Source organism: Aedes aegypti, chromosome 3 (assembly GCF_002204515.2).
Source record: "Aedes aegypti strain LVP_AGWG chromosome 3, AaegL5.0 Primary Assembly, whole genome shotgun sequence".
Classification (NCBI taxonomy): Eukaryota; Metazoa; Arthropoda; class Insecta; order Diptera; family Culicidae; genus Aedes; species Aedes aegypti.
Window position 1 is genome coordinate 322,031,420 of NC_035109.1, and position 16,815 is coordinate 322,048,234.

Sequence of the window (16,815 nt, forward strand, 5' to 3'; positions counted from 1 at the left end):
TATAGAATTCATAGTTAAATCGCTAGAGAACTCCAATAAGTAAAAAAGAAATATCCTTGCGGAACTTCCATGGAAAAGATCCTGAATGAATACTTAACGGTATTCTAGGAGAAATTTCTGGATAAGTTTTCAGAGAGATACCTGAAGTAATGAAAAAAAAATGAAGGAATTCGACGAAAAGCCCTAGGATGAATTCTTAAACATTTTCTTGGGAAAAATACTGGAAGAACGAATTTAGAACTTTCTTAAGCAATTTCTAGGACAATCAGTGGAGAATGTAGCTCCCAATAAAACCTAGAAAAAAATAAAGTTATTCAGAGTTATAACCAAGGATTTAACAACCTCTGCAGAAATTCACAGTGAAAATACTGTTAGAGGATTTTTTCAGATTGTTGAATAAATCCCTGCACGAATTTTCATAATAATTCCTATAAACATTTCTCGAATAATTGCTTCATTGTTCCTTAAAAGGGCCTAGAGAAATTCCTGGATGAATGCTTGAACCACTTCTCGGCGGAACCATTGGAGAAATTTATGGTAAAATTCCTCGAGGAATCCATTATGTCAACACTGCTGAAATCTTTATAGAAACTCTTGGAGGAATCTCTTTAGGAATTACTCCGTCTTGCATTAGTATACTTGACATCCTTCCTGGGTGAACAGCACCTTAAAACCCTTCTCACGAATCATATTTACGGATAATAGGTTGGACACCAAGTCAGATATCTCCAGCACTGAAGTTGATTTTATGTTTGATCTTCAAACACAGGTTTTCTTGTTCTTATAGAAGTCATATTGAAGGTGTTCGGCTTCGGCTTTCGGTATAGTCTAGGATCGTTGAACATGATTTGATTACGATTCATTGAAAAGAAATGAGCTGTGGCAGATAATGTCTGAACATGACTGAATATAACTTGTTTTCCGGCGAAACTAATTAGGCTGATACATGCAACGCTGTTTGTTCGGAACCTAAGACAGTGTCGGATTGCAGAGACTTCGTTTGTGACGTTAAACGGATTGAAGCAAGGAGACGCACTTTCGAATTTACTGTTCAACATTGCACTCGAGAGTGCTGTTAGATCAGGCGTGCAGAGAAACGGCACTATCATCACATTGTCGCATCTACTCTTTGGCTTTGTGGACAATATCGACCTTATTTGAATCGATTGCAGGTCATTGGAGGAGGCATTTGTGCCTCGGAAAAGGGAGACAACGAGGATCTTCTTCTTCTTGGCATTAACGTCCTCGCTGGGACAGAGCCTGCTTCTTGGCTGTACGCAGTGGAAGAGAACCTGGTACCCATAAACGTTCGGGGCAACTGGAGAACTATCGCCTAAGACCAATGGAGCTGGAGCTCTCTACAGTACGCCCGGCAATGTCGTGACGCTACGCTGTAGCCATCAAGATATCTACGAATCATTACATTATATCAAGAAAACTCATTCGTTGTGATGGTTATAACTTGTCCCAAGTTATCGTGCTTACTGGATCTTGAAGAAAAGATGGCAAACAACAGAAAAATGCAAAGGAGCGAGCTCACCTTGCCTTCATTAGATCCGTGGGAGTTACACAACACTTTGAATTGCACTTGAAAATTTAGAAAAAAATATGACTGTGATATCCACGTAGAATCAGAACAAATCTTCCACGACTAATTATTCATGATTTTTTATATTTTTGTGTTCTATCAATTGTATCTTCAATCTGCTGTGTTCGGTTTGTCGTACAAACGATATACTGTTGAATACATGTGTGTTTCTTGTAAGATGTGTTTGCGTATCTGAGTGTTTTGTTTTTTTTCAGTGTTCGCTTTTATTACTTTCATTTAGTTTTTGCAGCTGATGGTATTCTTCTTCACCTTGCTTAATTATTTGCTTCCTATCTTTCTTCACCCTCGCTGCTGGACCCTTTTCTTCCAAGTGTAACACCCCGTAGCCGTAACTAAGCAAATCATTCTGCTTGCCTATCATTGACTTTATTATCTTCAATTAATTTTTGCATCTGCTGCTTGTTCAGACTTTTCAAATACAATTTTAGTACGTCGTTGCTTTCTTTCCAAAATCTGAAGCTTTTTTTATGAATAGGTATTATTGGTTTCCAAAGAAACGACGAAAAGGTAACATATTAAAAAATAGCAAACGATGTATTCTTAATAATCAAGAACAAAGTATCTTCCCAAAGGGCAAAACGGAAGCAATACGATAAAAGAAACAGTAACTAATGGTCGTGATCTTTAACACAAGTTCTAAACGATTCATCACTCTATAAGCTATTCTAATTAAAAAAAAGAAAGTGGTATCAGTTGAGGAAAATTAGTGTAGGAGGCATGCTCAGAGTCGTTTGATTGTATTCGAATCTTTTACCTGCATATAAAATGTAACTTATCTTCTTCGGATACCATCCCCATTGTTGAAGCGAGGGAAGAAACAGGAAATAATATGCATATCTACAGAGAACTGAAAAACGAACCTAGAGATTTATTAAGGGGAAAACAAAACACCAGTTCCAACGGTTCAATTCATCAAGAATTGATCACGTTTGTTTTTTGTTATAGCAATTATTTTCTCATCTTTTGAAATATCACTTCCTAACCGGTTAATGCTTTTTTCTTCTCCTATTCTACATAGATCGGTTTCTTCCTTCTCCTTAACCATTCATTTTTCTTCAATAATTTTGTGTAATGATTTGATCACTAACTTTCAGTACATCTTTCCCCAAGAATGTTTTCTGTTCAATCGCCCCAAATAGTTTCCATAGTTTAAACTGTTTGACAGAAAATTGTTGCGTTCGCTAAACAAGCTGGAAATATTCCAAGTTCAAAATCAAGGATCATACCTTCGTTTCGTTCTTTTCTCCAGCCAGCAGCGATTGGAATCATAATGACACATAATGCGGGCGGGCGGTCGCTCAGTAACCACGAATCTCAACTCGGCCATGGGCGTTCCGAAACACCGTAATTCTAGTGGTGATGGCGCTTTGTCGAGCCGTAGAGAAACAGATGGGCATTGCTATTGTAGTAGTGGTGGTGATTGGACAACGACGACGACGAGGACAACTGGTGGTGTGCCGGGGATGAGGAAGCCGACGACGTCGACGATGCCGGGGACGGACAGGCCGGCGAGTGGTGGTGCTACCTGTGCGAACGGCGCTGCCGTTCCTGCCAGGTGGCAAACTTCCGGTTCGCCGACTGCAGGAGCTGGTTTAAATGCTGCGTCAGTGACGCGCCCAATGGCAACAGTTCCCTCATGGCACGTTCCTATCGGAGAAATGAGATGAGATGTTAAAAACATGTTAGGTATGGCCAAACATTAATTTAACGTGTTAAGGAATTGATAGTTTTTTGAATTAGAATAGACTAAAAACAAGATTTTTAGAAATATGGAGCTTTTGAAATGAGATACAGTACTGGACAGAGTAAAGTATGCATTGGACGTTTTTCATACAAAATATAATTTTCTTCTTCTTTTTCTTGACATTACGTCTTCACTGTAACAGAGGCAACTTCTCAGTTTAGTGTTCAATGAGCACTTCCACAGTTATAACTGTGAGCTTTCTTGGCCCAAATTGTTATTTTCACATTCGTGTATCGTATGGCAAGTACGATGATACTCTATGCCCAGGGAAGTCAATTTAAAAAAAATTCTAACCGTCAAACATCATCATTCTAAAACGATGAAATTTGTAAGAGCCATCTGGGGCAATATGAGCAGTTTTTTCGAACAACATTTTTTCTTTTTGTTTGAGTTTAGAACACTGACTTATAGCATGCCTATAACTTCATTTCCTTTTCAGCTTTGGGATTACATGATATTTCAGTTGAAATTTCAAGAATTTATGCAGTTTTCAAGGGGTGCTTATTCTACCCGAAACCATCCCGACTATCCCCTGATTCAGGACAAATAATTAGTTCTGAAATGTAGTATTTTAGTTAGGATAGAAGCTCTGACACAGTGAGCACAGTGTTAAGAAAAGATACAAAGGAATTGAAAAATAAAATGAAACGAGCTCACCATCACGCTTGTTTGCGATAGATATCATCTATAGGTATCTAGCGAACAATTACTAGAAACTAGAAACCGAGATCCAAGTTTCCAAACTTGACCATTTTTAATGCAAAAATGGCCAATGCGTACTTTACTCTGTCCTGTACTGTATATCCATCTTTTATTAATTTCTTATTGTGTGATTCATTGCATATTGAACATTTCTGTTCATCTTATAGTTATGTGCTGTCTATTTGATGTTGAGATGACGATGAACCCAAGCAAAACCTTCAATTTTCTAGAGCACAAATCTGTACGATCAGACGTCACTGACTAAATTTGATCGAATGATCGATTTGCAACTGGCTGATATGGTGACCAATAGTTCAAATTTTCCAGCACTTTTCGATTCTCTGAAAAAAATATTAAAAATAAACCTAACAGGAACTAGGAGATAAGAGATTTATTCCTCATACAATTTGACCAGACATTTGTCTAAAAACATATCTAAGATTTATTTTGAGGATTCCTTCACTATAAGTATTACTGCATGTATGTATTTTTTCATGATTTTCTTCAGATATTACATTGAAACTTTAGATGATTGGTTTTTAGAGGACTTCCTAACGAATAGGGTTAGGCGGGGCAAGATGAGCACCCTAAGAATAAGCACAATTTAAGCCCAATAGTTGAAATTTATGGTCGTCATATCAATTTAATGATATTCACCAGAATTAGAAATAATTTATTGTAAAACTTCGGTAAAACGTCACAACCAAGAGATGCTCATCTTGCCCCATCTTCCCCTACCTCCAAGAATTTCGTTTTAGATATTTTTAAAAATTCAACCTGGATTTTTTCTAAGGATAACTACAGAAATTGCCTCAGATATTTCATTAGGATCCTAAACCCTCTAATACCCAACCCCGCTTTTAGACGGGATACACTTTGGAATTGTGTATTTTTTTCGTAGCTCTGAAATCGAAATTATTTTATTTTTGGCTCAAACATTGGCTCATAAAACGCACATAAGCAGAGTTTTTCATGACTTTTGAAACTTTTTTGTATTTTTTAAAAATTGTTTAAACATTTGTATTTTTCTATAATTTATACATGCCTGGGGTTCATTGAACATGTTATACAAAAATAGTTCCTTCTTTATTTGTATACAATAAACATATCACAGAAAAAGAGCTTGGTGGTATTAAAATAATTTCAAATCTCTTTTTTTTTCCGTTAGTTAAAAAATAAAAAAAGTTGTTTCAGAAAAAAATTAAAGCCTCATATTTTCAAAAGTATCGTAAAAAATTAAGTTATTATTATAGCCAAAAAACAGTAATCAGAAGAGGCTTCAAGAAAAAATGGAAAAGGTTAGGGATGTTCAAAAATAAAAAATGTAAAAATCAAAAACAAAAATTCATAAATTCACGAATAAAAATAAATCATTGCCTAAAACGTGTTTAGAACGATTTTAAATGACGAAAAATGATAATTAGACCGAAAATAGCAATTTGAGTAAAAGAGGGTTAAAAGATTTTTTTTGAAAATTTTTAAGAAAGCCTCAAGGAATTTCTTGATGATTCACGCTTAGAACATACAAAGCAAATCAATCAGTAGTTTCTGCAGATCAATCGATCTAATCTCCAGCAATTTTTGATTTTCTATAATGAAAAAAGATCGAAAAGAAACCTAATAGGAACTAGGAGATAAGAGTTTGATTTCTTAAAAAATTTGGCCAGACATTTCTCCAAAAATATTTCTAAGATTTATTTTGAGAATTCCTCGTGACATGACGATAAGTATTACTGCTCATGTGACTGTATGTATTTTTTTCATGATTTGCTCCAGGAATTCCACCAGAAATTAATTTAAGTACATATTCTTCCGAAGTTTCAGATATTACTTCAAAGATTTTTTTAGGGAGGACTTACTAACGAATACCTCCAAGCATTTCGTTATAGATATTTTCAAAAATTCAACCAAGGACAGTGGTTTCCAATCTTTTTGAAATTACGGCCCCTTTTAGAGTTCCAAAAACATCCAGCGGACAGCGAAATTCTTGGCAGGTAAACCCAAAATTTACATATATTCACATTACACATACTTCAAGAATTCTACTATAATTCTGAGCTCCATTCCATTCCATAGTCATCAATTTGTCAAAGATATTCGCAAGATCAAACTCTCAAACTCATCACAATATTTCAACTATTTTCTCAGGCTTGGGTATTTCATCAGAATTAGCTAAATTCTCGCCAATATATTTTTTTAAGATACGTTAGGGGTCTAACAATCATTACAGAATCTTGTCAGATATTCATCAAGAGTTTTAGCAAACCAATACCATAAATAACAACTACAGATATCAACTAAACATCACCGAAAAAATCAGCTGATAGATTCAAAACAATATCGCCATTAGCGGAAACAGTGAAAAGAATTTTCTAAGGATTTTTTAGAAAAAGTTGGTGAAATCTATCGAAAATCAAGCTCGTAATATACCAGGAATATTCAAAAGGTTCTAGAAACAGAATTAACTTTATTTGCCAAATCACGTTGAAAAAAATTCAAGCAAGGTCAGTGAGGTAAAAAAAAATAAGGTACCGCGGGGCAAGTGGGTAAATGGGGTAAGTGAAAATAATGTGTATATTTTACTGAATATGTGAATTAACGTTTCAAAATCATGCGTAAACCGTTGACGCCATTCAGAACATTACGGTAGGTAAGAGATTCCTGAGATTTTTCAACCATTATTGCATAATAGAGCAAAAGATTGTTAACCTGTTAACTGGTACTCCGTAACAAGTTGGCAGCGTGCAATCTTATTTTAATATTTTCAGTAGAAAAAAGTTGCGGAAAAAAATATTCTGTACCACTTCTAAGTTGTCCCCTCTGACAGTTTTAAACTGCGATAAAGAAAGTTTTAGAATTAATTCGACATAGACCTAAAAATAACTAAATTGAAAAACCGTCAATTTTCCAATCACGTGGGGCAAGTGAAAAGTTTCTCATTAGAGATTGAATTTGTGCTTTCTCTCTAGGTAGCTATAAGTACACAAGGTTCGCAATTATCATAGAATAACAGAACGTACCGTTTTGATTCATATTACGGACAGCTTCATATTCCGGACAGTCTCGTTTGTATGGGAAACATTTCACACGAAATGTTTCAATTTTCGCCGTCCAAAAGTTCTCATTTTCAAGGCTTGTTTTATTAGGTTTTTTCCATAAATATCATTGCAAATTTGTAATGCCCAACTACCTTAGACGTCTCTGAAGTGGTTAAACGATTTCAATTGATGATTTGACTGTTATATTAATGATTATCATGAGCTGTCCGTAATTCGAATCAATGCGTCCGGAATATGAGGCAAAAGTGAGGGAGCGTCCGGAATAAGAATCATGAAAAGGCCACACGTTCTGATTTATTTAAAATTATTCAAGTTGCGGACGCGTATTCTTTACCCACCATCCGAAAGTTAAGGGCTTCCGATGCTCGATAACGCTAAAAAATCATACAGAATGATTTATTTTGTATGGTCCAAGCTGGGTTATACTTCACTGAGTCCTTAAGTGTCCGTAATATGAATCAAAACGGTACTTATAATTCAAGAAACACTATACTAAAAGCGTTAAAAGCTATTATCATGGCCAAATCATGGAACTTCTCTAAAAATAAGGTTGCCAAATATTACGATATTAATATGTTTACTTCGGACAGCCGATTAAAAAGAAGACGTTGATTGGAAAGTTCCAATATAAGACAACGCACGGAAATCTCGTGGAATGTCTATGTAAAGCTAGTTCAAAACATAAAAATGAGGTATAGGTGAAAGTTTCTAAATACTTTATTGAAGGATTCCGTTTGATTTCTTTTGAAGAGTTATCCGACGTCATATCCGACTTTCTTAAAAACAAATAACGAGCGGTGGAAAATCTACAGAACAGAAATCAAATTGCTGTCCCATGATGTAAAAACTAACATTGGCAATGTTGCAGTTATAATGTTGTCGAATCATTTCAACAAACATAACTGAACAGAAGAAAATTCAAGTAACAAGAATAAAATTTTCTTTGTATACATGTTACTTATGTTATTGTTCATTGAGATGCCTTAACAAATGTTAAAGGTAATAGAAATCGTGAATGCAACTGTTAGTTTTTGGATTTATTGTTCAAAACGATAAACTTTTCACTTGCCCCACCTGTGGGGCAAGTGAAAAGTAAGGAGACTATTTTCAAAAACTTTTTCTGTACTTATTTCTTCAATTTAACATAAAAATCAATTTCAGTATACTGCTTATATTTGGTGGAAGTCAAGCTAAAAAAATATACACGACCTCATATGTCTTAATTTAAGGTCTCTAGAATTTTAAGAATCCCAACTTTGCAAAATCCATTACCCACTTGCCCTACGGTACCTTATTGAAAAAAATAAATATATGTTTTAACTTTTTGCTATATCAACATTTTGAACCTTGTTACTTATGCATTCTTCTTATAAAACAAACGAAGTTAACGATTCTTTACTTTTATTTATCAATCTATAAAAAGAAACATATTTATAAATGGCTTCGCGGACCCCTTGGGAAGACAACATGGTCCCATAGGGGTCCGCGGGCCACCGGTTGGGAAACCCTGCATTTGGATCATTAAAAGATCGTTTCTCTCCATCTCGAAGATTCGCGCTTAGATAAAACTAAAGAATTAGTAATTCTCCTGAAATGCATTCAGAGATTTCTTTGGATTTCTCACAAAATTGTCGTTCAAGTTCATGAATTACTTGAAAGATTTCTCCCGACTCCTTTTGGGAATTCTATAATAATTTTTCCAAGTAAGTCTTTCAATTTTGTTCCCACATTCTTCCAAGGATGTCTGTTGGGAAATGTCAAGATTTCTTGGTGAAGTTTTTGAAAAATCTGGAGCTATTTTTGAAAAAAGCTGTGAAGTAACCTTTAGTTGAACTTGTGTAAGTTCAAAACGACCCTTGATGAACTCTGAAAGCACTCCTAGACGCTTGAGGAAGTCTTAAAGAGTTTTCTAGAAAAAATGCTAAGAGAATTGAACAAAACAATCAATTGAATCTTTGGATAACATCTTGCAGGAGTTTGACGGAACCCCTGAAAAAAAATATATGGCATAGATCAGAGAAAATACTGGAATAATGACTGTAGTATTAACAGATGCGAAACCTCAAATAAACATTTGAAGAATTCATGGAGCTTTTACTTGAGAAATGTTTGATGCACTACAAAAGTAATCCTTGGATGAAATGCTGTAGAAACTCATAGATCATTTTCTAAAGTAATTTCGGTCGAATTCATTGAGAAATTCTTGGAAGAGTTCTTAATAGATTTCCTCAAATAATCCCTGAATATTTATGAGGCCAATTCATGGGAGTAACTTTGGATTAATTCTTGAAGGAATCCTTTTGATAATACTTGGAAGAATACCTGAGGAAATCCCAAAAGCAATTTATTCGATAACTCTGGAATAAATCTTTGTGGATTTATTTGGAAGAACTGTAAGAATCTTTGGAAGGCATCCCAGAATAACAACTGCAGAAATTAGTAAGAGAGGAAAACCCTCTGGAGAAAATCATGGGATTTCCTGGCAATTACTGGGAAATTTTATCGAGCAATGGTTGACTGGTTGTCCAGATTTGTGCTGTTAAAGATTTGAGATTTGGCTCTGACTCATCTTCACCTTGAGAAATTCTTGACAACTTATTATTAGAGAAATCAGAAAACTTTATTTTCAATATGTAGGTAATCTTATCTTTGATATGTACTCTTATGATCTCAGCGACAAATTTCCTATGGGTCCTTGATGAGAACGTTGTCAGATATCTTTATCGTGATATTCCTGTGAAGATTCTTGTTGACTTTTTGGCAAAATGTTTAGCAAACTTGGTGGAAAAACTTTCACTACGTTTTTTTTTTTGTAGAACTTGCGATGAAATTCTCATCAATGATCTTTTCTTGGATTCAACGAAAATCCTATCAAGTGACCATATGGTTAAACAAATGTTGGCTTCAATTTAGGGAGATATCGTAATATGTCACTCTTTTGACAGCATCTCATTCCGCCCACACAATTCAAAACGAACGGAATGTACCGTTGAACTAAAGAGACTTAATGAGCTAAAGAATAAATTGGACTGTGGACCGTGAATACCTCTGCATTCGTGATACCTCATGTGAATTTCATAAGTCGCATGTGTTTTTTTTATATTCCGTCTATACTGCCCATACTCGCATAATAGTCCCATATTCTATGGGGGTTCCTATATGTATGGGACTGTTATGCAAGTATGGGCAGTATAATTCCTAGTAATAAATCAGAAATAATCGGGTTTATTCTACGACTGGCGTGAGGTGACAATTGTCGGTCTCGTATAGCGAGGTGACAATTCTCGACTCGAGTGGAGTGACTCTCCATTTGATTTACACGGCGAGTCACTTCACTCGAGTCGAGAATTGTCACCTCGCTATACGAGACCGACAATTGTCACCTCACGCCAGTCGTAGAATAAACCCAAATGAATTAATGTGAATGTAATGTAATCTAATGAAATAATGAAAAGTATTGTATTCAAAATAAACTGTTATTAAAAACCTCAGCCAGCGGAGCAGTTTTTCCAACGATTCTGATAAACCTAAACACAAGGCTAGTCATTTTTAATGTCTGCTACGTTTGCTGGCATGAAATTTCACTCAAAAGGCTATTCATGCTTCGGTGTGGTGCAAAGGTGATGATTTTTTCCTGAGATGTGCATGTGAGGGTTTGAACGGCTGCGCATGATTGATGTAAGCAATAATTGTATTTTCAATCTTTTTTTAGAATTCCACGTAACATTACATACTACTTCTCGTATTACTTTTTTATAATTTTCTTTAGCAAATTCATTAAAAAAAATGATTTAGGTATTCGTACCATTTTAGAAATGATTTCAAGAATTTTGTTCGATTTCATCCTTGAATGTTTTTAAGGATAACTCCAGAAATCACTCTAGACATTCGACCAAGGTTTTTTTCAGTTTCAGGATTTTTTCCAAGAAGGCCTCTTTTAGGAATTCTTTTAGTGATTTTTCCATCAATTTGCATAGGATTTAGTCCCAGATTTCCATGTAGAGCATCTTCTTCGAAAATTCAGCTATCAATTTCTTCAGAGAAGTCTCCAACGATTTCAGGAATTTCACTTACAGAGATTCCTCCAAAGATACTTCAGGAATTCCATCAGGAATACTTTGAGGCATTTGACAATAAAGTTCACAAAAAATAGATCCCATAGATGTCCCAATCGTTGATGAAAGTTTTGAAAACAATGTGGGGAGCACTTCTAAAACAAATCCTAAACTAGTCTCCTGAATAAACTTCTGAAGGAACTCCTGTATGGGATTGATCGGCGGAACACCTGGAATAACTGCTGGTATGGAACCTTGAAATTGAACTTTGAACATTCATGGAGATTTAACTTAAGAAACTTCTCGAGAAACACTGGGAAAACTGGACGAGTAATCTCAGGATGAAATGATGGAGAGAAGTCAAGAGACAATAGGAATATCTAGTAAACTTTATTGAGTAATTCCTGAATGCGTTCTTAATATATTTCCTCGACCAAATCCTACAGAAATTTTTGAAGCATTTTCTGGGAGAATAGATTATTTCTTGAGGAAATCCATATGAAAGTGATTGGAAGAACTACTGAAACAAATCGGCATAGAAACTACTGCAGGCGTTCTCCTAAAGTTTCCAAGAAAAAATAACCTTAACGAATTTCTTCAAAAACTTTGGAATAAACTAAGAAAGAAAAACTTCTGTTGTATTTTTTGGTAGATCTCCTAAGACCTAGAGTAACAACTGGATAAATCTGCAGAAGAAATAGTGTAAACATCTTTGGAGAACAAGCTGAGATAGTCCTTGTGAAAATATTCAGAGTAATCCCTGAGTAAAATAATGGAGGTGATAGCGTTAGAGTGCTCCAGAAAATTTTTGGAGCCCATTCTGGAGAAATTCCTCCAGGAATGTATCCCAGAAAAAATCACAGGAGGAATTTATGGACGAATTCAATACTAGGATTATCTTGAGAGATTTCTGAAGCATTCCCTAAAAGTATATCAGTAAAAACTGTGGAGGAATCACTAGAAGTTTTCATGAAGTTTTTACTTGAAAGAAGAAGAAAATTGGAGACATTTCTGAAGAGTCTGTGAAATAGTCGAGTAAGAGTCTCTGAAGCCTTTAAAATGCTGCACCCGGATTAACTGTAAAAAGGTGACTTAAGAGACCATTTTGATTATAAAATAAAAACTTTAATTATCTATTAATGAAAATAAAAACTTTTTAGAGACTGACACTTATATTGAGCTGTTCGGTAATCCAATCCGCATGGTTATTAAATTAATTAAGTTGGTAAAGCGCTCGTCTAGCATACAAGAGTCCTGGGTTCAAATCCCAGCCGAGCACGTGGATTTTTTTCATAATTTCACCCATAATTTGTCCATCTTTACCACGCGTAATGAGTTAATTAACTTTTTAGAGACTTGTACTAAAATAGTGACAAAGTCTTAATAAAGCGACCTACTACCAGCCCTGGAACAGGATTAAGGGGCATCAAGAAAATCATCGCGGAATTCGGTATTCATTGAAAATGTTGTAGTATCTTTTATCTTTCAAGTTATATTAGTTTCTTATTTTTTAGACCGAGATCATGAGAATCTTTTCAGAATCGAAAAGTGTGGGATTCAACCAGACTAATCCGTGATTGCCAAGCAAACCCAGCTTGAAAAAAAAACTATGAAGCTAGATAATGATCACATAAATCGTCAAAACCCGTTGTTGAGAATCTCAAACAAATTGCTAAAGAAATTGCTCATAGGAGTATTCTTTTTTCGTCTAAAATAGTTTCACAGGCTGAAACCTTCTGCCCGTACTGAGCTTGAGCTTGAGCTTGAGCTTGATTGGCCGCCCGTGGATGCACTCCAGTATCGCCAGATCAGCTGCACTTACACAAGGAACCAACCGAATGACTGCTTGGGACTAACAGGCATCCTCAGTATATAAGTGTTGGTGATCTTCTATTTTTAGGCAACAATGGCACCTGCCACGTCAGAATGCAGACCAATGAGGGGAAGGGGGAGGAATTGATGATGCATTGAACTGGCTCCCACGTAGACCGTATATTCCACTGCATCCACGCCAGTTCATGCGGGAGTGTATGGGGGGGGGAAAGGCATGGCAGAGAGGTTTGCTTTTGTGGTGAGCAGACTGCCTATGTATCAGGCGTGCGCGTGGAAGTAGGAAGCGTTAGGGAAACGGTTTCTTGTCCGTCTCTGGTTCTAGCGTTTGCTATGAACGAATAGTTTGAGTGTGATATATTTAGAATGGAAGATAGAAGCAAGTGAGAGATATACAACTACAAAGTACGAGGAAAGGGACGGGCCTGGGATTGAACCCATGACCTTCTGCATATGAAGCAGGAGCGGTAGCCATCAGACCACCAACCCCGTCAGGCTGAAACCTTCTGCCCGTACTCACCTCAAACGGCTTCAGCTTGGCCATCGAAAATCGCTGCAACGTTTCGTGCATCCGGATGGCTTGCGCCTCGAGCTGCGGCGTCGTCGGCGGGAAGCACTTCCAGAAGTGCTTCAGCAGCTCCAGCAGCGACAGGTAGAGATTGCGGATCTCCTTCTCGATGTCCGGCGGCACTAGTTCTGTGGGTGAAAATTTAGTTATATTACAATATAATCTAAATGTCTTCTATTTGGTTAAGGTGAAGATGCAACGAAGCCAAACCTTGAATTTTCAAGAGCACAAATCTAGAGAACTAGACAACCGTTGGCGTTGAAAATTTAATCGATTGGTCATTACCAGCAAGTGATCAATCGATTAATTTCAGCGCGAAAGGCGGTTTGGTTCTCTAGATTTGTGTTCTTGAAAATTCAAGATTTGGCTTTGATGCACCTTCACCTTAATGAGCGTTTATAATGGAAAATGTCTTCAGAGTGATTTGTCTTGTTTGTGAGTACGGAACGTGGCCAGAAGCGAGGGCTCAGTCCGCGTGGAAGTTGAAATTTTCTGTGCCTTGCCCTTGACCAACCGTGATCTGGTTGATTTTAACCACGATTGAACACTTGATAGCAAGGGGATCGGTGTGGAATAGTGGGTGCGGCATTTTCTCGTGAAGCCGCGCCCTCGTGTGAAGTCAAATGAAACTAAGCAAAAACAAAAATACTTACGAGCTAAGCTCTGTTCCTGGAAGCCCCGCATAAGTGCCCCACCGGGGCTGAGCTCCCCGAGGGCATTCACAGCCGATTTGGCGCTGACCAGCACCTTGTGCGGTGTCCGGTTGTTCCACGATCCGGTCGACTGCAGAATGTACGCGTTGACCGAGTCCAGATCGTGCAGACCGTGGTCGGATTGAGTATCGTGATAGCCGCCACTGCTGGGCGCTGACATCGCCCCAGCCGACGGAACCGGTCCGTGTAGGTAGCGTTCGATTTTTGTAAGGCTCAGCTGTTTGGGTTGTTTGCTCGCGTCGTTGTCATCCTCCAGATCGTCGTAGTGGATTTTCTCGAGGATACGGGCCCGTTTGATCGTTGGTTCTACGAAAGGTTCCTCCGGGCCGTGGTAGGCCCCGTTGGTATCCCCATTGGCAATGTGGTTGTTCTCGTGGGCTCGTTTCTCCTTCTTGCTGAATCCGTTGATCAAGTTGTTGTTGTTGTTCAAGGCTCCTTTGGATTTCTCTTTGAGGCCATTGATTTCCCCATTGACCGGAGGATTCACTCCAGGAGTGGCGTTGAGGATCGCACCGATTCCTCGGTTGAGTGTCTTAACGTCCGTACAGGTTTTCAGCACCATGAACGAGTGCTGGTTGAACCGTTTGATCATGCTCTGGTGGACAATGTTGCCACTATTCACAGTCTGTTTGTTACTGGAGGCGGCACTGCTGCAGAAACCTTCCTCCAGGGTGTTGTCCTCAAAGGACCGAATATCCAACAGTGGATCGCCGAGATTCTCCTGCACCGCCTGTTTCAGCTGCTGATCGTCAATCTTGCCGCACTCGGTGAAGATATCTTTGGTACCGGCCGCGATTCGATCCCGGTGGAAGTAGTGCGATTGAAAAAACTTGGTCCAAAACTCCGACTCGGTTAGCTTGGCCGGCACGTACTCGGAGTGTTTCCGTTTGACGGCCGGGTACGTCTTGAAGATGCACTCAATTATGTCCGACGTGAGATTGTACCGCAGCCCGTTGCAGCCATCCGTTTGGGGTTTGATGTCCGCCAGGAATGCTCCCGATACTCCGATATCCTGCTTGCCGTTCTGCTCTTTCGCCATGTACTGTTTCGCATGGGACGCCCAGAACTCATCGCTAGGCAGCACTTGGGTGATGACGAGATCCTTGTACAGCTGCAGCAACTGCGGGTTCTCCGTCAGAAGGCGATTCTTCTCCTCCAGCTCTTTGTCTATCTTACGCTTGAAGTTCGGCAACAACTGCTGCAGCAGCTCTTTCACCTTATCCCGATCGGCCATCTGCGCCGAAGGGCCATTCCGGTTCACGAAGTGGAACGTCGAACTGTTGCTGTCGTGCAGGACCACTTGCAGCTGAATTTTTGGCTTTCCCTCCGGGGAGATTTTTTGCACTGCGGGGAAGAAAGGTTTTTCGAGATTAGAAGTGCTTGTTGGCAGACGGAATAAAATGTTAAAACAATGACTTGAAGGGGAATTGAAGAACTTTGAATATAATTTAAAATGTTGTGAACTGTAGTAGTCTGAAATATTTATAAACAATTATTCTCCGTAACAAGACCAGGATTGCCATAAATGACTTTTGATTATATAAATCAGGAAACTTTATTATAAGAGCAGGTAGCAGCTGATTGGATTAAAAGTATGAGCTTTAAAGACCTAATGCTTTAAAAATGAGACCAAACAGGTGCCAAAAAAGATTAAACAGGAACTTAAAAGAAGCCCTACTTGAAAAAAGAAAACCAAAATTAATCCAAACATGAATCAGAGAAACTTTTCAGATAATCCGACAAGACATTTCTTTTTGGAAATTTCATTTTTCTTTGAATTACGACGAGTAGCGACATTACAAAAAAAATCTTTCAAAATGCACACAGTAATTTTTTTAAAGATTTTTTCATGAAGCTCATTAAAAACTAATATAGATTTTTGGCCATAGTTTTGTTCAGATAGGTGCTAGGTACTCCGAAAAGAGTCACAAAATCAGATTTAAGTCCCTTGTACCTTTGAAGGTGAAAAATTTTGGAATCTAACTTATAAGATTCCACTAAAACTTCAAAGGCACTAATCTCGTGAAGGAAGCGTCCAACAAGAGTGAACTTTTTATTTTGGCTTTGTGCACTAGCAGAAAGCTTAAAATAAGAAGATCAGGAACGTTTAGTGCCCTTGAACATACGAGTAAGGCCACAAGTCGGTCATTGTGACGGCCATCTTTGGATTCACTAAGTAGGCTTAAATCGAGCTTATCCTTAGAGTGCTCATCTTGCCCTACCTGAATCTATACCTTGTACCTTTCAATTCCGCCCTGATTGCTTATCTACCAGTGGATGCGAATAAAAGTCTACAAGTGGTAGTCGAAATACATGTATCTGTCAAAGATAAGCAATTAGGGCGGAATTAAGGTGAAACAACTCGGAATCCAAAGATAGCCGTCACAATGACCGACTTGTGGCCCTACTCGAGGCACTAAACTGGAGAAATAGTAGGCAAACGTTCCTGATCTTCTTATTTTCAGCTCTCTGTTAGTTCCCAAAGCCAAAATAAAAAGTTCAGTCTTTTTGGATGATTCTTTCGCGAGATTAGTG

General features: G+C 37.8%; 1 protein-coding gene across 2 annotated transcripts in view; it reads right to left on the minus strand.

Annotated features, from left to right (window-relative positions):
- Positions 1-1,652: 1,652 nt before the first annotated feature.
- The window catches only part of LOC5576764 (general transcription factor IIH subunit 1), a 34,532-nt gene continuing 19,369 nt past the window's right edge, over positions 1,653-16,815 (minus strand). For both annotated transcript variants that reach the window (XM_001662800.2, XM_021854253.1), the window contains exons 3-5: positions 14,221-15,624; positions 13,520-13,695; positions 1,653-3,256 (exon numbers count right to left, since the gene is read on the minus strand). In XM_001662800.2, the coding sequence (XP_001662850.2) occupies positions 3,131-3,256; positions 13,520-13,695; positions 14,221-15,624 (1,706 nt within the window). In that variant the 3' untranslated portion in view covers positions 1,653-3,130. The remainder of the gene's footprint in view (positions 3,257-13,519; positions 13,696-14,220; positions 15,625-16,815) is intronic.